The sequence below is a fragment of the Danio rerio genome, chromosome 9 (assembly GCF_052040795.2).
Source record: "Danio rerio strain M-AB ecotype USA chromosome 9, GRCz13ab, whole genome shotgun sequence".
Classification (NCBI taxonomy): Eukaryota; Metazoa; Chordata; class Actinopteri; order Cypriniformes; family Danionidae; genus Danio; species Danio rerio.
Window position 1 is genome coordinate 625,125 of NC_141029.1, and position 23,508 is coordinate 648,632.

Here is a 23,508-nt window from a genome sequence, read left to right on the forward strand (position 1 = left end):
TTTAATTTTAACAACATTGTATAGTTATTGGACTTACGCAATTACGGGTGTGATTTCACGGGACAGAGTTCACTCTTTCACGGGACACGTAACTGTAATTCATTCATTCATTTATAATTATATTTAATAAATAATTAAATGAATTTTGACTCATTATTGCTGAAAACAAGACTGTATTTTCCACGTGTCTAAAAAATGCTTCTTGAATAAAGAATAGTTTAGATATTTGGCCTAGAAAGGAGACAGTAAGTGAAGCATTGTTTGTGCAGTCGACAGAGATGATCAGAAAGCGCAGGAGAGCGTGTCTCACCACTCGGCGATGCTCTTGTGTGAGCGGATCACAGACGTCTCGATGTCTATGGGATGGTAGCGCATTCCCCGCAGCTCCAGAGTCTCGTCCAGAGCTCCAACCACATACAGCGCATCGTGACGCTCTACAACAACACAAACAGCACTGAGTGAATACACACAGCATGATGTACATCTGACATGAGCACACAGTTAACTCATTTCCTGCCAGTCTGTATTGAAGAAGTTGCCAGCCATTATTGGCATTTTTGAGGATTATATATCTATATATATATATTATATATATATATATGTGTATTATACATCAGGTGTGTCCAAACTCGGTGCTGGAGGGGCGGTGTCCTGCAGATTTTAGCTCCAATCCCAATTGGACACACCTGGGCTGGCTAATCAAGCTCTTACTAGGCTTTCTAGAAACCTCCGTGCAGGTGTGCTGAGGCAAGTTGGAGCTAATATCTGCAGGACACCGGCCCTTCAGTACCGAGTATGGACACCCCTGTTATATATCCAATTAAAGAACCAAACCACTGTTTTTAACAAAAATATATATATATTTTCTCATGTTTTTATCTTAACTTGAATGCACTGAAAAATTGCTTTACTTAAAGAGTTTTTGTCTTGTTTCTAGTCTAAATATAAAAAAAATCTTAAAACAAGAAGCATTTTAAACACAGATATACAGTCTTGTTTTAAGAAAAAAAAATCAAATTAAATGAGTTTTTCCTTAAAATAATCTGCCAGTGGGGGAAGAAAAATAATCTTATGTCAAAATGAAAAAGTAAATGATTTCTCTTCCGCTACTGGCAGAATATTCTGCTTATTTTAAAAAGAAACACTTCATTTTGACTCATTATTTCTGAAAACAAGACAATATGTTCTGCATGTCTATGAAATGCTTCTTGATTTCAGAATGTTTAGACATTTGGACTAGAAACAAGACACAAAGAATTTAATTAAGAAAAGTATTTTTTTGTCAGCTTAGAAACATACGCATATATTACATACAAAAAAAGAATCAAGCCTCTGATTTTAAACAACAAAGTATTTCATTTGATCATGTTTTATCTCCCCTTGAATGCAGATAAGTTTAATAAACATGCATCTACAAAACAAAAGCAGACTATGTACTGCATTTTTAAGGTTATATACAGTAATGTGATGCAAATGTTTTCCCCTTAATGATTTCTTATTTGTAGTCAAAGACAACACAAGTAAACATCAACATGATGCAGTTTTGAAATAAAGGTATTATTATTACATTTACTCTTATCTTGTGGATATTCTCTAGTGATTCAGCTATTAGTGATGCCATCATAGCTTATAAGTGTGCTTTTATATTTTGGTTTCTTGTTCTTTATTTATTATTTATTACATATTTATTGCCACATCAGCAACTTATGGCTATTTCGTGGCCAAATGGATATACATTAAAATATTACATGATAAAAAACAAATTCGTATTACACTAAAAACGTTACTTAGAAAAATGCATAAAATAGAAATAGATAGAATTCACACAAAAAAAATTATTTAAAGACATATATGATTTTTCAGCTCTATTTTTGATAAAAAAAAAAAGTAAAACTCTTCCAGGTGGCACATTTTTAAAAATGTCCATCAAAGTACTCTCCTTATAAAAATGTTGTCTAATGGAATTTAAACTTCTGCATTCCAACCAAATATGTTTGCTGGTTTTTAATATTGGTAGGGAATAGCTATTCCTTCACTTTTGCTATTTACAGTACACTTTGACTTTGCATTTCTGTTTATGACGAGTACAAATATTCGTAGCTTAAAACAGTGAACGAGTGAACTGTGCTGCGCTTCTATGGAGATCTCAGTGTCTCTGTGTCAGAATTATTGTTTACGTTGTGCAAATTTTCACCACATATGCTGTCACACCAATGAGGATCTCTTCTTCATTTGCTGGTGTTTTTGTAATTGTGTATGTGCTCTTAAATTGCAGCCTCTCGGCCAGCACAGCAGCCTAGTATGTGTTCTTCATCTGATGTGTATAGTTCAGTACAGTTCATTACAGTACCTCCGCTGGCATCTGTGAGTTCAGTGCGCCGTAAGAAGCCCAGATATCCCGTGCGAGCCCAGACCGTCTGCGTGTCCCCGAAACTCAGTTTGGTGTTGAAATGATCTGCGTGCAGCGCCTCCTCGCCGTACACCGTATAATACCCAGTGGCATTATGGGGGCTGCTCACCCAGACCTGTGTTACAATAAACACATGAACTCAATAATACACTATATGCTTTCCTTTACTTATGAACACTGTAGAACACATCCGATAATGAACAGTTGCTGTGTTTAGAGTGTGTTTTGTGTTTATTTACAATGGTGAACTGCATTATGGGATGTTGATCTCTGCTCTGTCCACTTCTGATGGTGAAAGTTCAACTCCACAGTTTAACAAAGTGACTATAATGGGCATTTTACTAATAATATCATGTATAAGAGAAAATATCAGGAGAAATAAGTGTGTAAAATAACAGAGAATGTGCTGCAGTTTACTACAAGGGTTCTGTAGTGTAATATACAACACCAACACACACAATACAGCACCGCACATGTTCAGGAAAGTCTCTTTTTTAAAATGTAGAGTGAAAGTATGCCTGTAAATCTGCACACATGCTACTGTAATGACTCTACAGAACTGATAGACTGCGGCATAATAAAAGCTCTGCTGCTTTCATGTTCTTGCTTCTCTTCTTTCAGTCTTTCTCTGCTTCATGCCACTATGCTAATAAGTGTTGAAGACTTCACTCATCATCAACATAACTTCTGCAGGAGGAGGAGGAGGATGAAAACTACAACTCCCATCATTCCACACTCAGAGTCATCATATGCCTGTGTTTGTTGTGAATGCTCGCCCTCTAGTGGAGAAAATGACACACTGTGTCTTTAAGACTGGCTGCAGTGTCTGAAACTCACCTCTCCCAGATGAGAATCTCCCAGAGGTCCTTTCGTCTCTGTGTTGGCGATGATAACCTTCACCCCCGGCAGAATCTGTGTGTTGAAAACATAACACATTAAATGTAAATGCAATACTAAATATACAATATTTTCTCATATTTATACTGTACTGACAATGCAAAGTTTATACAATGCTTTTAGAGGTTTCTCATGCTTAAAAAAGTAACTTGATAATACAGACAGTAACCTGTAAGACTCTAATATACCACTGCTTTTACTTTGAAAACTTATTTTCAATTCGATTCATGCTTATTTATGTAGCGCTTTTACAATGTAAATTGTGTCAAAACAGCTTAACAGAAGTTCTAGCAAAGTCCAGACATTATTAAAATGTAAAGCTGTCTACATGAAAATATGTTTTCAAATGCTTTAATTCTTGTGATAAGAAAAAAAATTACTTAAAAAAAAACGGAGTTAATGGTTTATTAATAGTGAGAATTTTACCTTAAAATAAAATGTGACCCGTTGTATATATATAAATACGATATATATGGGTCACATTTTATTTTAAGGTACAATTCTTACCATTAATAAACCATTAACTCAGTTATATATATATATATATATATATATATATATATATATATATATATATATATATATTATAGGTGGGCATAGATATTTTTTTTTAAAATCTAGATTAATCTCACTGTACTGTTGGAATGAATCTAGATTAAAATGGCTTATTTAAATTCTGCTGAAGGCGTTCAGAATATGTGTGCTACCCTAATAATGACTAAAAGTAAAAGCCAGGTGGCGCATTAGACCAGGGGCTCATCGCCTGTTTCCAAAATGCATCACAAACTGCTTGAGGAATTGTTCTACTGTGATAATTGGTGACGAAAATAAATGATGTTCAATAAGATGTGCTTGTGTTTACTCACTGTTTATTCAGTTACACATCAATGTTGAACTGTCGGCCTACAAAATCTCCAAACAGCCATTTTTAAACATCTTAATCTGACTAAAGTCATCACTGAACTAAACAGAGATGGAGTTCAGACATGTGGAGTCTGCAGATATTAGTGGCATTATTGAAGTAAACACCGCAATCAGACTATTACCGTCATGTAGGACTTTTTAATATATTTATATCTGCGCGCACACACACACACACACACACACACACACACACACACACACACACACACACACACACACACATACACACACACAGTATATTTCTCACCTTCCCAGACTCCATCAGCGGCAGACTGTGTGGTGATCCTCTCTCCACTAATCGAACCCTAAACAATATGAAGATGAAGACACGCAGAGTTACATTTTCCTAATCAAAAGACTGAAATTGATCAAACTTATTAAAATGAGATCATAAATGGACTGATGTTCAGTCTACATCTGGGGCGCGTTTTAATATTTCAAACAACTCTTGGCACAGAGTTTCCCTCAGTTCAGATTTGGCACACTCAAAAAGGAAGATTTCACCCGAAAACAAGAATTCACTCACTATTTACTCACCCTAATGTAATTTCAAACCTTTATCAGATTCTTTTCTCTGTTAAACACAAAAGAAGATTCTTTGAAGTATGCTGGAAACCGATAACCATTGACTTCCATAGAGTTAAACACAAACACTGTTGAAATTAATGCAGGTTTCAGCATTCTTCAAAACATCTGCTCAACAAGGTTTGAAACAAGTGAAGGGTGAGTGAAAGATGACAGAATGTTTTTGTGTGAACTGTCCCTTTAATCTGCTTTCTGAAGTGTGTATGAGGAGTGTGTGTATGTGTGTGTGTTACAGCACCTGTCGTGCCGCAGCGCCCGCATGTCCAGATATACAGTGGTGGGATCCGGACCCGCCGTGCCCTGAAACACACAACAGCAGCAGATGCATCACACATGTGCAGGAGAATGGGGAGATCCATGGAAAAAGATGCTTCAGAAATTAAATGCAAAAATAAAAGCCTTTATTTTTATGGACATCGCATTAGTAAATGAGTGTGTTTACACCTGTGGTGGGATCCCTTTAGTTAAATATGATCCAGAATTAACGCTCGGGGAACCAAAGCGCAGAGGAAAACTCTAAAGCTGGACAGAGCTGAAACATGAGGATATTGTAGTGTTTATGAGGACTTGAATGCTTTGAATATTCAGTATATTGTCAATTGACTTATTATCTATGAAATATTTTTCATTTATATGTATCGAACAGTAAAAAAATTATTAGAAATTATTAATTTTAAAGCAGAAATAGCTCACTACCTTCACACTTTGAAAGAGACAAGAAATATTAAAGTGAAAAGTCAGTTTATTAAAGCCATAAACCTGTTTTTATTTTATCATTTGTTATTATTTACAACTAATTTTGAAGATAGACTCATCATTATTATTATAGTTTTCTCTTTTATTTAATTATTGTACTCATTTTCTTTAATTGCTCTTGTACAAATTACAAAAAAAGACAATAAAGTATGGACGTCCTCAACACCACGCTTGTGCCATAATTACCTTAAGTCTTTCTCTCATGCCAGAAGGCACATCCCCGCTGCAAAAAGCAAAATAATCAGCCAATGGGCTAAATAATCATGTTTTTCCTTCTGACATTAGATTATTTTGGCCTGCCCAATTGGCAATTTAACTTTATTCTTCATTTTGACTCATTATTTCTGAAAACAACACAATAATGTGCTTGTCTAAAAAACTGATTAAAGAATCTTCAGATATTTGGACCAGAAACAAGACACAAACTCTAAGTAAGAGCAGCTTTTTTTCTTTGCAGTGTGTGTGCGAGAAGTTACTGGGTGAAATGAAAAGCAGCAATAGCCTGAATCCTGAAGGTGAGTCCTGCAAACACATCAGCAGATCTTCCCATATGCACACACAGAAGCAGCAGATGTGCAGTAAGAGCAGAGCCAAGACACATGTGAAAAGCAAACGCTGATTTCAAAGCAAACAAACATTGTGCCAAATTAAAAGTCACATTCTCAGTGCATCAGTCTCACCTAGCAAATAACGTACTGATGTAAAGAGCACCTATTATGCAATAAACACATCTTTAAGGGGTTTAAACCCGGACTGTAGTGTATGTGTGTGAATGAGTATGTATGGATGTTTCCCACAGATGGTTAGACACTGTGTAAAACATGTGCTAGATAAGTTGGCGGTTCATTCCGCCGTGGTGACCCCAGATTAATAAAGGAACTACGCTGAAAAGAAAATGAATGAATATTTACTAAATGTAAACTACTCCAAAACTAAAATATTATTCATATACTGAATACAAATGTATTAAACCTGGCTGATTCAGCAGTTTGGCGCCTTTAGAACTGCAGAAATAATGATGCTGAGATTACTGCAGTAAACAAAGCAGCATGATGTCAAATCTAGTAATATTAACTACACAGCATCCTGATATTCACAGATGTAATTCAGGCAAACTTTAGCAAACAACCATATATTGCAGAATCAAAAATGATATCACATTTAATACCTGCAAAACAGCAGGTAAGACTTTGTAATATTTTTTTTCTCTACATTGATTGATCAACTTTTAATGCTTATTAAGAGCCCACGGACACCCTGAAGAACACTGTCCAATCAGAAAAAAACGCATGAAGTCAGCAGGAGTAAACAACCCCTTTATATCATGCACGCACGCACACACACACACACACGCACGCACGCACGCACGCACACACACACACACACACGCACGCACGCACACACAGTACCTGCTCCGCCAGCTTGCCCAGCCGGTTGGGCTGACGAGAGGGATAGACAAGCAGACAAACACAGGCCAACATTTAATACACAACACAGTTACAGACAGGCATTCAGGACAGTCAAACACATAACATTTCACAACTGTACAACACAGATGAAGACCCGTTCACAACAACAGCGGTACTACAAATCATTTCCACACCTATTATATTGTGACAATCCACTGTAGAGAGTCACAGGAAATCAGCAGCTCTGAGTATTTTAGGATTTAACAACTTGAAAAGCTTAAAAAAGTGACTTTTATAAAAAAGTTTAATAGTATAAGTGCTACAGTTGAAGTCAGAATTATTCACCCCCTTTGATTTTATTTATTTTTATATATCCCAGATGATGACAGATTGAGGAAATGTTCACTGTATGTCTGATAATATTTGTTCTTCTGGAGAAAGTTTTATTTGCTTTATTTCAGCTAGATTAAAAGCAGTTTTAATTATTTTAATGCCATTTTAAGGTCAATATTATTAGCCCCTTTAAGCTATATTTATTTCTGATAGTCTACAGAACAAACCAACCCGGGCTCATTGTGGAAACGTAGCCCCGCGGACGTTTCTGCGGACCGCAAAATAAATCCCGGGAGGTACGTATTCGAGCAGTTTTTGTTTTCGCGGATCCGTGAGAGGCCGCTGTGCGAGAACCCTCTCGGGAGCGCGCGCCGTTTGCGCCTGCGCTGTTCTCGCGCGAAAAGCCGCCGGTGGCCGCTGTGGAGCGACCGTCCGACCGGCTAGCTAAACGCCCGAACGATTGACCGGGCAGCCGGCCAATCGGCCGACCCAGCCACCCTCCCCTTCCTCCTCCTCCTCCTTCCCTAAACCCAAGCGACGGTTTGCAAAACCTGTCCAGAAAAAAAAAAGCAAAAGCCCTCGTCTTCGATTGCGACCGCGTTTTCGGATCCCACCGCGTTCTCACCCTTATTTTTTTGGATTCAGTTTTTCATCTTACCTGATTTCCGGACTCGATACCGGGTTGTCCCCGCGGTCGCCTCCTCCGGGCCTCCGCTCCGCCAACGTAACGCTGCGAGCTAAGCGGACAAACTGGTTGCATCAAGAAAGCCCTCCACTCGGAAGAGAGCCAGCAAACGCGCGAAGAGGAGGAGCAGAGCGGCGCCACACTGCCCCGCATCGTTTGCTTGATAAAAACTAAATGCAGCCGTACGTACCTCCGGCAACATAAATCGCCGCCTCCAGAAACGTCCGCGGGGCTACTTTTCCAGAATGAGCTTGGGTTGCAACAAACTATCGTTATGCAATAAATTGCCTAATTACCCTAACCTGCCTAGTTACCCTAATTACCCTAGTGAAGCCTTTACATGTCACTTTTAACTGTACAGAAGTGTCTTGAAGAATATCCAGCCCATGGGTGGGGAACGTCCGGCCTCCAGGCCGTATGCGGCCAGCAAGATCATTTGATCCGGCCCCATTCGTCAATTCAAAATCACCCCTCAGGGAAAAAATAAAATAAAATTCTGTTATAAAAGTGACAGGTGTAGACATTTGTTGCTCTACAAAGCTCAGTCTCACATGAAAATGACTGAAAGCATGTGCTGTAATGTAACGTCTGCAGCACAGGATGTGCATCATTCATCAATGTACGTTCCAATCATTCATATTTTTAATAGTGCGACCGAGACCGCATGGCATGCATCTGTGTGTGCGCGCACTTGGCCTCGGAGACGAGCAGAGCACACACACATCTAACGGCATCTTAATGTGAGCGCTTTAATGCTCAAACACATGCAGATTTGTGTCAGAGCGCTGTGTTCAGAGATTATTCATATTAACCCTCATTTGTGTAATTAACAAGTAATTAACAAGTTGAGAATTAAAAGACATGTGAAAGAGAAACCATATCAGAGCGGCACTATTCTTAAAGACACAGTGCGCAATATTTCTGCTGCTTTTTATTATTAATCAAACAACAAAAGGAGAAAATCCCTCACTGTTCTCGACTGGAGGACTTTTGTAGCTGAAGTTTATTTCTGACAGTAAAGATGCTTAAAGCACAGTTTGTTTCATATTTTCATTCTATTGTATTTATTTCCCTTTCTTTATTTACAGGGAGGAAAATAAAGTCTAATATTATCTATGTCTAATGTTATTTACTGTCATCATGGTGAAGAGGTAATAAATCAGCGATTAGAGATGAGTGATTAACACTGTTATGATTATAAATGTGTTGAAGAAATCTGCTCTCTGTTAAACAGAATTTAGGGGGGAAAAATAAATTGGCTGATAATTCTGACTACACCTGTCTGGGTTGGCCTCACCTGTAGACAGACGGCCACGTTGACCCTGCAGCCGAAGGTGGTGCTGACGGCGCGAGTGGACAAACCCAGATCCTTGAAGATCTTGGAGAAACTCTGAGTGAGTGTGATACGAGGACGCTCCTCCGCCACCACCATACAGGTCCTCACACACGACAGGTTCACGTTACGTAGCTGCACACACATACACACACAAACACACACACACACACACACATTTGCATAAACATATACAGTGAAAAGGCAGAGTGAGATTAGAGTACGTGTGTGTGAGTGTTGCACTGACCCGCAGAGCTTCCGTCTGAGAGCCCAGGCCTTTAGTGCACATCTCCATCACTGAGTATGAGCAGAAGGTCACGCGCACTTTATACTGGCTGACGGCCGACAACCACAGAGACGCATTCGTCTCCAGCTCCAGCGGAGGAACCAGGATAGACTGATGACCTGAGTACACACTGCATGCGTGCGCACACACACACACACACACACACACACACACACACACATACACACTCATTTCATTTAATCACACTCAAGTGGTTGTAAACTTTTTTCCTCAACAGTTTGTTCTCAACAAGTAAATGTTATACTGCCCAAAGCCTAAGTGACACCTATCCTGCGCCTGTTGTGGTACATGATATTTAGTTTACAACTGATAAAACTAACTCCAATTTTATATCAGGTTTATAATGTCAAATCCCACATTAATGTATAGAGAATACTGTAGTGTTTCTGAATCACACTACAGTAAAGCTCTTGAGTTAATCTGCTGTGGTGATTCTACAGTTGCTATGGTAACACAACAACTACAGTAATTGATCTGTTGTGGTGATTCTACAGTTGCTATGGTAACAACAACTATAGCAATTAATTACTTGTGGTGATTCTACAGTTGCTATGGTAACACAACAACTATAGTAATTAATCTGTTGTGGTGATTCTACAGTTGCTATGGTAACAAAAACTATAGTAATTAATCTGTTGTAATGATTCTACAGTTGCCATGGTAACACAACAACTACAGTAATTCATCTGTTGTGGTGATTCTACAGTTGCTATGGTAACACAACAGCTACAGTAATTAATCTGTTGTGGTGATTCTACAGTTGCTATGGTAACAACAACAGCTATAGTAATTATTCTGTTGTGGTGATTCTACAGTTGCTATGGTAACACAACTACAGTAATTGATCTGTTGTGGTGATTCTACAGTTGCTATGGTTACAAATTACCACAGCTATAGTTTTATACAACTATAAGGTGTATTATACTACAATGCACCACAGTTTACTGTAATAAAAACTAAAGTATACTACACTATTATTACACTGTTTTCTACAGTTAACACTACAGTATGCTGCAGCATTCATTAACAGAGTGGTGTAAACACTTTAATATATATACAGTTGAATATGCTTTACTATACATGACTCAAGTATTCATTGATTTAAATTTGGGATGTTTCCACAGTTGTATTATTTTCTCTCACCTGCAGAGACACCAGAGAGCGAAGCCCAGGCCGCAGTACGGGTCGAGGCAGATGGCAATCTGTCGGGACGGGTACAGCTCACACTGCAGTTTAATGGAGCGACACAAGGCACTGGTGGCAGCGTGGGACATCTGTGATACACAGAGCGCTTTACTAACACACACAGACACTAACACACCTTAAAGCAGTCTGTATTGGTCAATAGACTCTAGATGCACCTTCACCCCGGCGAGGATCCCTGTGGTGGACACACTGAAGTCCAGGTAGGCCAGCATCTCTGGGGACGGAGGCTTGTAGATCTGAGGAAGCCTCTTCCTGGGCAGATCATCTGAATCATAAGAGGTACACTGCATTTAATATGGTCACTCATTACATTCATGCACTGCAAAAAATCATCTTACTTTCAGTTTGGGTCTTGTTTCTAGTCCAAATATGTCTTAAATCAGTCAGCATTTTCTACACAAGCAAAACACATAGTCTTGTTTTCGGTAAAAATGAGCCAAATGAAGCATTTTTCCCTAAAACAAGCAAACTTTGGGCTATAAATGTCAGCCAAAATGTTTCATATTTTGATAGATTAAACACAAACTAACTAATTAGATTGAAACATCAGAGATAGCCTGTAGTGCACACACACACACACACACACACACACACCTGATGATCATTTTGTCTTGTCTGCCTCTTGTCTAACACTGACACAGTGGGGAAAACCAGTGTAAATGATGTCTTTACCTGTGTCCAGTATCAACGGCCATGCTTTAATGTCCACAGCCGCCGCCGCCTCTTTGGATTTCAGTAGTTTCATTATTGCTTGAGTGGTCAGAATACACACAGACTTACTGACCTGGAAATATACACACACAGACACACACACACACACACAGAGAAATATCGGTTAGAGATCAAAACATACAGTGGTCACAAAACAAAGTGTACAGACAGAATAAAATCCAGCGGATGATGGAGGAGCATCTGCTGCGTAAAACCTATGCTGGAATAGTTGGCGGTTCATTCCACTGTGGCAACCCTGGACTAAGCCAGAGGAAAATGAATGAATGAATGAATATTTAAAGCCAGAGAAACACAGAATATTATAATTTTTTATATGATATGTCATATGATATATTTGATATATGAGGTATGATATATGATATTATATGCATATGATTTCATATATGGTACAATATTTGATATAACATGATATTATATGGGATATGATGTTGGAACTTATATATGATATGATATATGATCTGATTTAATATATGATATGATACGTAACATGATATGTGATATGATTTAATATTTGATGATATGATATATGATATAATGTATGATGTATGATATTTAAGATGATATGTGTATTATATGATATATGATATTTGATATGATGTATGATATTTGATATATTTTAAATTATTTAATATTTGAAATGATATGATATATGATATGATACTTGATATGATTTAATATTTGATTTAATATGAAATGATATATGATATTTTACATATGTGATATGATTTAATATTTGATATAATATATGATATGATGTGTGATGTATGACATATGATATTTGACATGATATGTGGTATGATTTAATATTAGATTTGATATGATATGATATTATATTTTATATATGTGATATGATTTAATATTTGATATGATATATGATATGATGTATGATATATGATATATAATATTTGATATGATCTGTGATATGATGTTTGATACATGATATTTGATATGATATGTGATATGATTATATATTTGAAATGATATGATATGGGATATGATTATATATTTGATTTGATATGATATATGATATGATCTTTTATATTTGAGATATGATTTAATATTTGATATGATTTATGATATGATGTTTGATATATGATATATAATATTTGATATATGTGATATGATTTTGTATTTGATTTGATATGATATATGATATGATATTTTATATATGTGATAGGATTTAATATCTTATATGATATGTGATATGATGTTTGACATATGATATATAATATTTGATATTTGATATATGATTTAATATTTGATATGATATATGACATGATGTGTGATGTATGATATATGATATGATATGTGATATGATTTTGTATTTGATTTGATATGATATGATATTTGATATATGTGATATGATATGTGAAATTATTGAATATTTGATATGATACACGATATGATATATTTCAGAACTGCTCTTGACAGTTTCTCCACAGCAGTATTTATTCCTCCAGATTGTGTGAGTAAGTGTGTTTGGGGTCACCTCAACAATCATCTTGACGGTGGGCAGGGTTGTGGTCAGGTTCTGCGGGTGTGGGGGTCTGACGGTGACGGGAACACAGCCGGCGTACAGACAGCCGTAAAACGTGGCGATCAGATCAATACCTGCACAGGTCAAACACAGAGAGAGAGAGAGAGAGAGAGAGAGGAGTGACAAAACATGTATCTGGACACAGCCACTGAGATAGGAACTTGCAACGGTTGTCCTGCCTCCAAGCTCTACTGACAGTGATGAGCAGTATCAGTGATGATCTTTAAACTGTGTCTGAAAAACACCGTGCTTACGTGCATGGCACTTCAAAAGTCCACCGAATGCATGTGTACATTTAAAAACTGTTTTAATAAATTGTAGTATGTGTAAAGGACAGCCAGGATGACTTTAGCAGTCGATTTAACCAGCAATCAAATATACATTGTTCACACAGGCAACAGCGTCCCGGAGTTTTCCTGCAAAAGCACCATTCACACATCCAGTACACAATACTGGTCAATTCTGACATCATTACCCCGAAATGACCAGTCAGATCTTGTCATAGCCCTATTTTATTGATCAGAGCACACTCATATATTTCTCTCTCACCAGGAGGATACAGCAGTGCTACGTGATCTCCAGCGTTCAGTCGTCCTCTCTCCATCAGCGCTAACGCCACACGCTCCGCACGCTTGTGCAGCTGCACACAGGACGCAGTGTTGACCACAGTGCCCTGCAGAGACACACACACACACACACACACGGTGAGAGGACAGAAACACACACCCTGTCCACTGAAAGGGCTCTATGTTAACAGTCTAGGCGCAAAGTCTAAAATGCATGGAGCAAAAGGACATGTCTGAATGCACTTTTGCTATATTAAGGATGGGAAAAACTGTCTGCGCACCAGCTGCATGACCTTAAAGAGTTGTCTTCATTCATTCATTTTCTTTTCGGCTTGGTCCCTTTATTAATTTGGGGTCGACACAGCGGAATGAACCACCAACTTATCTAGCACATGTTTTCCGCAGCGGACGCCCTTTCATTGTGAAAGACACTTGTCATGTTATTTTAGAGAGCAGGCGTGTGCTGATTCAAGCAGCTAACAACTGCTCTGACTGACTGTGTTTACACTGTGCAAAAGCACACGCTTGTAGGGCTGTGACGAGGAGCCAATCCGCGAATCACAGCACAATACCTTAGCTGACCAATCAGAGCCTCTTGAGGGCGGGCCTTTCAGAGGAACTAGGAAATCTGACAGTGGTGTTCATGCTAGCTGAGTATGTGATTTTCTCCAAGTGAAGCATGAGCACACAGTGCTTTGCGTCTTATAAACACAACCGAGCCTTAACAATACACTCTGGGCCAGCCCTTTAGGTGAAAGTAGCATACTGCAGGATTTAGATGTGTATATCAATTATATATTTTATTAACACAAATATTTTATCACCGTTTTGGAGCACAACATGTGAAAAAACACAGTAAAACTAATAGTAATAACACTCATGCTGCATTGCACCGGGTGTATGATGCCCCGTATATCCAACACAATCTCACGGCAATTCGTAACTTTTTCATTTAGTGGCTAATTCGTATGAATTCGCATGATCTAATTCGTACAATTTAGTACGATTTGCTCATTCCCCAATGACGGTTGGGGTTAGGGGTGGGGTTAGGTGCCACGCCTCCTTTTTAAAATCGTACCATTTCGTACGACTGAACTCGTACGAATTCGTACGAATTAGCCACTAAACTGGCAAAACGTAAAATACTTACGTTTTCTGGTGAGATCAGGCTGGTATATCAGAGAGATGTGAGTGCTGTACCTTAGAGTTGAGCAGCAGGAACAGAGGGTGATCTGGCGTGGCCTGAGCTCTCCACTGCAGGACATCCTGAAGATACAGAAACTATACACACACACACACACACACACACACACACACACACTCACACACACACACACACACACACACACACACACACACACACACACACACACACACACACACACACACACACACACACACACACACACACACAGTTGAGTCCAGTTGGGTTCAGGACTGGAGCAGGCTTAGCGGAGTACATTCCAGTTAATTACAGACATAAATGACCAGCTAAACCAGCTTGACCAGCCTAGCCAGGCTGGAAATGGCTGGAAACCAGCTTGGAATTGGCCAAAACTCCTTTAAAACCAGCTTGGTTGTCTAGCTAAAACCAGCCAACCATCCTAGGCTGGTTTAAGCTGGATTTTTCAGCAGGGAAAGTGAGTCTGGGTTGATTTGGCCTGTACCTGGTCGTGGTCCTCCAGCTGGGTCACGTCTCTGCCACAAGCCTGTGCAATCCTCTTTCCTGCCACCAGGTTTCCCACGATCATAGAAGCCGGACCCACCTCTGAAACAGCAGAGACGGCAGGTCACATGACCAGCACAATACACACACACACACACAGGCACACACACACACACGCACACACACTGGACTCACCGGTGCCGGGCTGCTTCTGTCTGGGTTTGGGCAGGTTGGTGACGCAGGTGTGTGGGCACATGAGCACGTTGCAGGGGTGCAGGGCTCCCTCCAGGAAGCGCTGCTTGCTCTCAGAGATGTGGATGCCGCCTAGAGGCGCTTTGGGGAGTGTGTTTGCCGGAACCAGAGCCAGACAGTACACGCCCACCTGATGGATGCTGTCGATAGCCTGACAACCACACACAAACAGCTCACGTTATCAAAAATAACATATATGGAACTATGGGAATTTAGCAGAGAGTACAGGACTTTTCAAATAATGAATAATAAGTATTACTGTGGAGAAAAAGGAATCTATTTTTATTACTTTTGTGTCTTTATTTTCTTATCAGAAAAATGTTTAGACTAACAACAGATTAATCAATCTTTTTCTTTTGTATAATACCAAATATTGAGCGGGCATACTTCTTTTTTATTGTGCTGCATACTTTTAAGAAAGATCTGCTGACAAGAGGGAAATAGCAGAATAACAATAAATATAGTGTGGGGGCCCTGGTTCCAGACGGCTGTCTAATAAGAAGTCTAGACATGCCACAAGGAGCATGATGCTTGTAGAAGTTGTGAAATATTTTAAAGATGCACTTAATTGATCAGTTTTGGTATGCAGAGCGGGTTGCAGGAAGAGGAAGTATGTCTGGGTGCAACACTCAAAGGACTGCAGAATGACTGATAAGTGACGTTACAGCAAAACTCCACCTGCTAATATCAGTTGTAAGGGTGTCACGATTTTCGATTCTAAAGGCTAGATTCGATTCGATTATGAATAATTAATTAATTAATGACCAATTAATTATTCGTAGTCTACCGTTTAAACTACCTGACCTGCATGGTCTTTGTTTTACCCATAAACAAATCATACAGTAAATGAATAAAGGCAAGATACACACATAATTACCACCTGTCAATCACTTTTTCTGCGGGACTCGTGAATAGGCAGTGATCTGTGTCGTTATAATGGCGTCGGTAAAAAAGATGCACAACCAACAGGAACCAGCCAACAGTATCTGAGGTGTTCGCTAAAATGACCAAGTACAAGTGAGTGAAAGATTGAAGCAGTCCTCTGACTGCCTGGACCTGCTGTCTCGAGCGCATGGCTGTGTGCGTCTGTGTCTGTGTGGTCACGTGATGTGCATTTTCAGAGGTAGAGAGGAAGGAGGGCTGCTCAGAAATGCTACACGCCACTGTGGATGTCAAATCGTTGTCGTTCTAAAATGCCATTTAAAAACAAAGACAGTGTAAACAGGGCCTGAGTGTGAACTTTTCCCCAGCGGATTTGCAACGTTGGCGGGCGGAGGATCGCAATGCCGGTGTTGTCTATCGGACGAACCGTACGTAACACGTACATAGCAGAGCTTGCAAAACTGTGGGGGTTTTTTTGTCAACAACACGAATGTTGTCAACATAACTCACTGGAAATCCAAAATGCTTCCACACCGGCGACTACATTGAAAGAGGAGAGGGTTTAAGCTCTGTCGACGGGTCTCCTGCTTCTGCAGTTTAACAAGCACTTCAACAAGCCTGTTATTTCCCGCTTGGCAAGCCAAGCTGACGTGACATGGGGGCGTGGCAGCATCGGCGATTCCATTTTTTGATTCGATAATCAAAATTGAGCATAAATTTCAATCGATTTCGATTAAAAATCAAAATCGTGACACCCCTAATCAGTTGTGTGTATATGCTGGAGTCAAGGAAATGTAGGTGAGTTGCGAACCTCTTGAATGTAATTCTTGTATTGCATTGGGGTAACGTAACCCAGAGCTCTGACATCTAACTATTAATTTGTATCTAATAAACTACTAATATTTTTGGCATTGAAGGAATATCTCCAGACCTTTTCTTATTGAACACGCATGGAATTGGCTTGATATTCCAACATCACACATAAGTGGTTTCATGTTGTTTCATCAAAAGCTGCATGGCATCTCATCTTTTTAATTACAATTTGGGCCACTGTCATATGTGGTATTTCATCATTAACATGATGTGTTGCAGTGCTACCCAAGCGTGAAACGTTACAAAGTGAATTAATAAACATTTCTCGAGCTCCAAAATTGTTTTTGCAGTGTGTATGGGGCGCAGGACGGTAAATCTGCCTTGATTCTCTCCTCCAGCTGCCGTTATCAGTCTCACACTATTGTTCTCCTCTTTCTGAAAGTCTTGATGACACCATCCTGGAGTTCCTCTGTCATTATTTAAGCTAATAGGATTGTAAATAAATGATTTGTTGAACTCTCCTATTCACTGCGCTCTGAGTTTACACACTATGAGCACTTCTGCTGCTGACAAACCAGAAACAACATGTGAAACGGCTCCATTGAGAAATGCTGACAGAATACACAGTCCATAAACATGAAAACATGTGTGTGTTTGTGTGTGTGTGTGTGTGAGTGTGTGTGTGTGTTCACCTGCAGCACTCGGCTCATCCACTGAAAGCTGTCCTCCTCTGAAGCGTCTGGTCTCTGCTCCGCCACCACTACTATCCGCTCATCATGCAGCACCGACACAGAAAACACTGCGATCCTGACAGAAAACACACACATCTTCAGATGAACACACTCCTCTCAACACAGGAGATGAAGATGAGAGAATAAATAACGCTAAGAGACATCTCCACACCATGATTCCATAATAACAGCAGCACATTCCATACTTAATTATGACATGAATATTCATGAGATTGTAAGCATGCTTGTATTAAAGTTCGCGGTTGTTGTGGGAAGAAGAAGACAGGGTCTGCGATTGGTTTATTTTTATAAATGCGTATAATTACTGTGCAGGTACACCTCACTCCTCTGACCTCTAAAAGTGCTCTAGTGACTGATGTTAGAGGCCATGGTCTTTAGCCTCCTTGGTAGAGCAACCGACTCCCATGCGGAAGGTTGCCGGTTCGATACCAGCTCCGGTTGGGTGGTGTAGGACCAGCAAGGTTATAAATGCACAACATGTGTGTATGTGTGTGCGTGTGCTCTCCCTTCTCTCTCGGCTGCTCCTTCTGTTCTCCTTAATAAAGGAGCACAATCACTAGAATAAACAGGTGTTATTTATTATTTCTGATTAGCCGCCGAGCTCTGATCATGCTCTCCCCCCTCATTGGGTGTTCAATCATGCTTACCTCTCCACAGTGCTTAAGACACCTGTCATTAAGTGTCATACGCTGAGTTTTGTCATTTTAAACGCACAGATGACATTGTTTGAGATGTGTTTGTTATGACATCTTGACGTTACCATGGCAACATAACCTGTCATAAATCTGTCATAAACATGATTGTCATGAGGACATTATAACTGTGTCATGAATGTTATTATGGTGCAAATTCATATACATATATGAATTACAATACATGGGCAGCACGGTGACTCAGTGGTTAGCACTGTGGCCTCACAGCAAGAAGGTCGTTGGTTCGAGTCCCGACTGGGTCAGTTGGTGTTTCTGTGTGGAGTTTGCATGTTCTCCCCGTGTTGGCGTGGGTTTCCTCCGGGTGCTCTGGTTTCTCCCACAGACCAAACACATGCGCTATAGGGGAACTGATCAACTACACTGGCCGGAGTGTATGAGTGTGTGTGTGAATGAGTGAGTATGAGTGTTTCCCAGTACTTGAAGGGCATCTGCTGCGTAAAACATATGCTGGAATAGTTTGTGGTTCATTCCGCTGTGGGGACCCCTGATTAATAAAGGGACTAAGCCGAAAAGAAAATGAATGATGAATAAATCTCAATACAGCTGATATTAATGACACAGCTATACAATTATTTGACACTGTTAATAGACGACACTAGTTACTGACATAAGCATGGATAAAATCTCATTAATATTCATGAATATTCCTGTCATGATTATAAATGTGTCCAGTAAGTCCCCCTTCAAGTAAAGTGTCACCCATTTGTTTTTGTAATTATTATCATGGATTAACTTTAGAGTATCTCTGATACATCATGGCGTAGTTAAACAGCAGATGATCAGATATTCTCCAGTTAAATACCTTCCTCTGTAGACAAACTTCATGGGCTCGACGGCCAGCGCTGTGGCCACCACATCATCAGCATTATGCCTGCGTCCACTGACCACCATCAGCCCGTCCAGCTTGCCCACCACAAACACCAGATTATCCTGCAACACAAGCATGCACACACACACACACACAAACACACACCATGAGCTTGGAGGAGGAGTTAAGGGCGTAGAATTAACCCTCGTGTGCTGTTGGGTTGTTTTCATCTACTCTGGGCTGATTTTGAGCCTTAATTTGGCCTCAACTGTCTCTGTGTTTCAGCAAATGGCGTCATTTATGCGGATGAATCTTATTTTGACACACATTTTAGGAAAATGCTTTGAAAAGTCTTTGAATACACTCTGTTCAGATTGACTCTTTGGTGATGTTGGTGCTGTTTTTGCCCCATTGACTTCCATTATAATCACTTTTATTGACATATAATCATGCGTTACTGATTGCTGCTGTCGCCTCTCAGCAAGAAGGTTGCTGGTTCAAGCCCTGGCTGGCTCAAGTGGTGTTTCTGTATGAAGTTTGCATGTTCTCCCCGTGTTGGCGTGTGTTTCCTCTGCTCCAGTTTCCCCTATAAGTCCAAACACATGCGCTATAGGGGAATTGATTAACTAAATTGGCCGTAGTGCATGAGTGTGTGTGTGAATGTGAGTGCGTATGGGTGTTTCCCAGTACTGGGTTGCAGCTGGGAAGACATCCGCAGTGTAAAACATGTGCTGGATAAGTTGGTGGTTCATTCTGCAGTGGCGACCCCTGATGAATGAAAGGACTAAGCCGAAGGGAAATGAATGAATGAATAGTATGTGTGTGTGCACATAAACTCTCAGTAAACAGAAGCCTTTATTGAACTCTTTTTATGGAGGGATTTGGTTAAATTAGGTCCCACCAATATCAAAACCATATCTTCACCCTTGAGAGAAATACTGCAGAAATGTGGACCCACCGGACCAATGAAGCCCAGCAGAGAGGTGCGTGTGAAGGCTCGGTCACTGATAGGAGCTCCTGATGATGTGACGGGAATGGTCTGGGAAAAAAGTTCAAACATATACAAATGCAGATTTAGTCAGAATTATTATCCCTCCTGTATATTTTTTCCCAATTTCTGTTCAACCGAGAGTAGATCTGTTCAGCACATTTCTGCACATAATAGAGTTAATAACTCATCTCTAATAACTGATTTCTTTTCTCTTTGCCATGATGATAGCACATAATATTAGACTAGATATTCTTCAAGACACTAGTGTTCAGCTTACAGTGACATGTAAAGGCTTCACTAGGGTAATTAGGGTAAAGTTAGGGTAATTAGGCAAGTCATTGTATAACAGTGGTTTGTTCTGGAGACAATCAACACTAATATTGCTGAAGGGGCCAATAATATTGAGCTTAAAATGGCTTTAAAACAATTAAAAACAGCTTTTATTCTAGCTGAAATAAAACAGAGTTTCTTCAGAAGAACAAACATTAGAGGAAATACTGAGAAAAACTCCTGAATCTGTTCAACATCATTTGGGAAATATTGGAAAAAGTTAAAAATATTTCACTATATTGCAAAGCTTAACCCTTTATAGGGTGCTCGTTTATTTACACTAATGCTGTTTAATCACAATCAATCACATCCAAAAATAAGTGTGTGTTAATATAATGTGTGTGTACTCACTGTGTATAAATATTATATGTTAATAAATATATAAAATTATATATATATATATATATATATATATATATATATATATATATATACACACACACACACATAGTCAAGCCTGAAATTATTCATACTATTGGCATATTCTGACTTAAAGTTAGTCTTTTATTCAACAAGAACGTGTGTTTTGTGATTAGAAATGACCCAGGCCTCTCCCAGAAGATGATGAGACGAGCTACAAGACGCATCATTGAGGAAGAACAATATTTGCACACCTCAAAGACATTCTTGGTCATTCCAGGCAGACCATAATAGGAGATTCCTGTAGTGCTGGAGCTCACACAGATCTCTCCGACCTCATCCGTACGGCAGAGATACGGCGTTCCCTCCACACGAATCACACACACCAGCCCTGGACATGCACACACACAAACATACACACACACACACACAGTGAGATCAGTGTACGCTTTATAACAGTAGAATGGTCAACAAAAAGTGTTTTGTCACATCTACAGCATCCGTCGGCTGAAACACAGACTCACCTCCGGGCATCACCTGTCCCGCGTCCTGCACTGTGAGGACGGAGAGCTTCTCCTCGGTGTCCACCCGAATCACTCCATAGCTCAGACCACTCATAGAGAGAACAGCCTTACCTGGAGGAGGAACACCTGTCTCTGGAGGCCTGTGTGCGCACACACACACAAACAGACACGAACTCACACTTTGGTTTTTACAACAGTAAACTGCAGTGTATTGTAGTATTATATACCCTACAGTTGTAAAAAACTACAGTAATGACTCATTTGTTTATATTACTGTAGTTGTTGTGTTACCATAGCAACTGTATAATCACAACAACAGATTAATTACTATAGTTGTTTGGTTACCATGGCAACTGTAGAATCACCACAATGGATTACTATAGTTGTTGTGTTACCATAGCAACAGTAGAATCACCACAACAGATTACTGTAGCTGTTGTGTTACCATAGCAACTGTAGAATCACCACAACAGATTAAAAACTATGGTTGTTTGGTTACTATAGCAACTGTAGAATCACCACAATGGATTACTATAGTTGTTGTGTTACCATAGCAACTGTAGAATCACCACAACAAATTAATCACTATAGTTGTTGTGTTGCCATAGCAACTGCAAATCACCAAATCAGATTAATAACTGTAGTTGTTCAGTTACCATAGCAACTGTAGAACCACCACAACAGATCAATAACTATAGTTGTTCAGTTACCATAGCAACTGTAGAACCACCACAACAGATCAATAACTATAGTTGTTCAGTTACCATAGCAACTGTAGAATCACCACAACAGACAAATCACTATAGTTGTTGTGTTACCATAGCAACTGTAGAATCACCACAAGTACTTTCCTATAGTATGGTTCAAAAACTCTATAGCATCTACTGTAATTCACTACAGTATTTTGTCACGTGTCCACCTATTAGCATGTGTCAGTTGTGTACAACTCAACTTCTGGTGATGAATATTTTATATAATATGTTGTAAATACTATGTTGTATGTGTATGCAAATCGGTTGAGCAGTGCTGTAGTCTGATTGGCTGCAGTGTGAGTCTGTACCTGCGGATGGCGACGGTCAGGGCCTCAGAGGAGCTGGCACACGGACAGATGACCTCAGGACGCAGCCCGCGCGACTGAAACACATTCAGGAAGGCATCGCACGACGAAATGGACCCTGTGTGTGCATGAACACGATCACAGTGAAGACCACTGTCGGTATATTCAATCCGAGATTACAGGAGTATGAGTGTGTGTATGTAGCTTGTATTTAATACATTACGAGGACTAAATGTCCCCAAAAATATAGCAACACCAAAAAATGTTGATTTTATGGGGACTTTTTTTGGCCTCCATGAGGAAAACGGCGAGAAGAGAATCAGAGTTGGAGTTTGGGTGTGTAAGTATGTGTGCACATATGTATCACTGTGCTTGTGTGTGTAAGTGTATGCGTGCATGTGCGTGTGCGTATGTGTCAGTATATTTGTGTGTATGTAAATGTATGCTCTTGTGTTTGTGCGTTTGTGTGAGTGCATGCATGTATGTGTGTGTGCATATGTGTCAGTATGTTTGTGTGTATGTAAGTGTGTGTGTACTCACAGGGATTGGCTCCGTCTGCTACAATGAGCATGCGTAGAGAGCTCAGACTGATGTCTCTCTGATCCCGCTGGGCTAAAAGTGACCAGTGCATGTCTCTGGACTTCACCACGGCAACACGTGCTGTCAGATAGACACACACA

The 23,508-nt window shown here is 39.7% G+C and overlaps 1 protein-coding gene across 7 annotated transcripts in view; it reads right to left on the reverse strand.

The window, feature by feature from the left end:
* The window catches only part of dip2a (DIP2 acetate--CoA ligase A), a 133,183-nt gene that overhangs the window by 3,026 nt on the left and 106,649 nt on the right, over window positions 1-23,508 (reverse strand). For 6 of the 7 annotated variants that reach the window (XM_087267241.1, XM_087267240.1, XM_087267239.1 and 3 more), the window contains 22 exons: window positions 23,369-23,488; window positions 22,832-22,946; window positions 21,772-21,911; window positions 21,502-21,638; window positions 20,525-20,605; window positions 19,561-19,688; window positions 17,986-18,100; window positions 15,542-15,749; window positions 15,348-15,448; window positions 14,881-14,961; window positions 13,664-13,787; window positions 13,067-13,188; window positions 11,518-11,629; window positions 11,001-11,110; window positions 10,783-10,913; window positions 9,580-9,748; window positions 9,297-9,467; window positions 5,055-5,116; window positions 4,479-4,536; window positions 3,248-3,322; window positions 2,351-2,525; window positions 311-434 (listed from right to left, as the gene is read on the reverse strand). In XM_087267241.1, the coding sequence (XP_087123367.1) occupies window positions 311-434; window positions 2,351-2,525; window positions 3,248-3,322; window positions 4,479-4,536; window positions 5,055-5,116; window positions 9,297-9,467; window positions 9,580-9,748; window positions 10,783-10,913; window positions 11,001-11,110; window positions 11,518-11,629; window positions 13,067-13,188; window positions 13,664-13,787; window positions 14,881-14,961; window positions 15,348-15,448; window positions 15,542-15,749; window positions 17,986-18,100; window positions 19,561-19,688; window positions 20,525-20,605; window positions 21,502-21,638; window positions 21,772-21,911; window positions 22,832-22,946; window positions 23,369-23,488 (2,659 nt within the window). Of the gene's footprint in view, window positions 1-310; window positions 435-2,350; window positions 2,526-3,247; window positions 3,323-4,478; window positions 4,537-5,054; window positions 5,117-5,144; window positions 6,781-6,822; window positions 9,468-9,579; window positions 9,749-10,782; window positions 10,914-11,000; window positions 11,111-11,517; window positions 11,630-13,066; window positions 13,189-13,663; window positions 13,788-14,880; window positions 14,962-15,347; window positions 15,449-15,541; window positions 15,750-17,985; window positions 18,101-19,560; window positions 19,689-20,524; window positions 20,606-21,501; window positions 21,639-21,771; window positions 21,912-22,831; window positions 22,947-23,368; window positions 23,489-23,508 lie in introns of those variants that run through there. The other variant, XR_015499011.1, reaches the window with a different exon arrangement.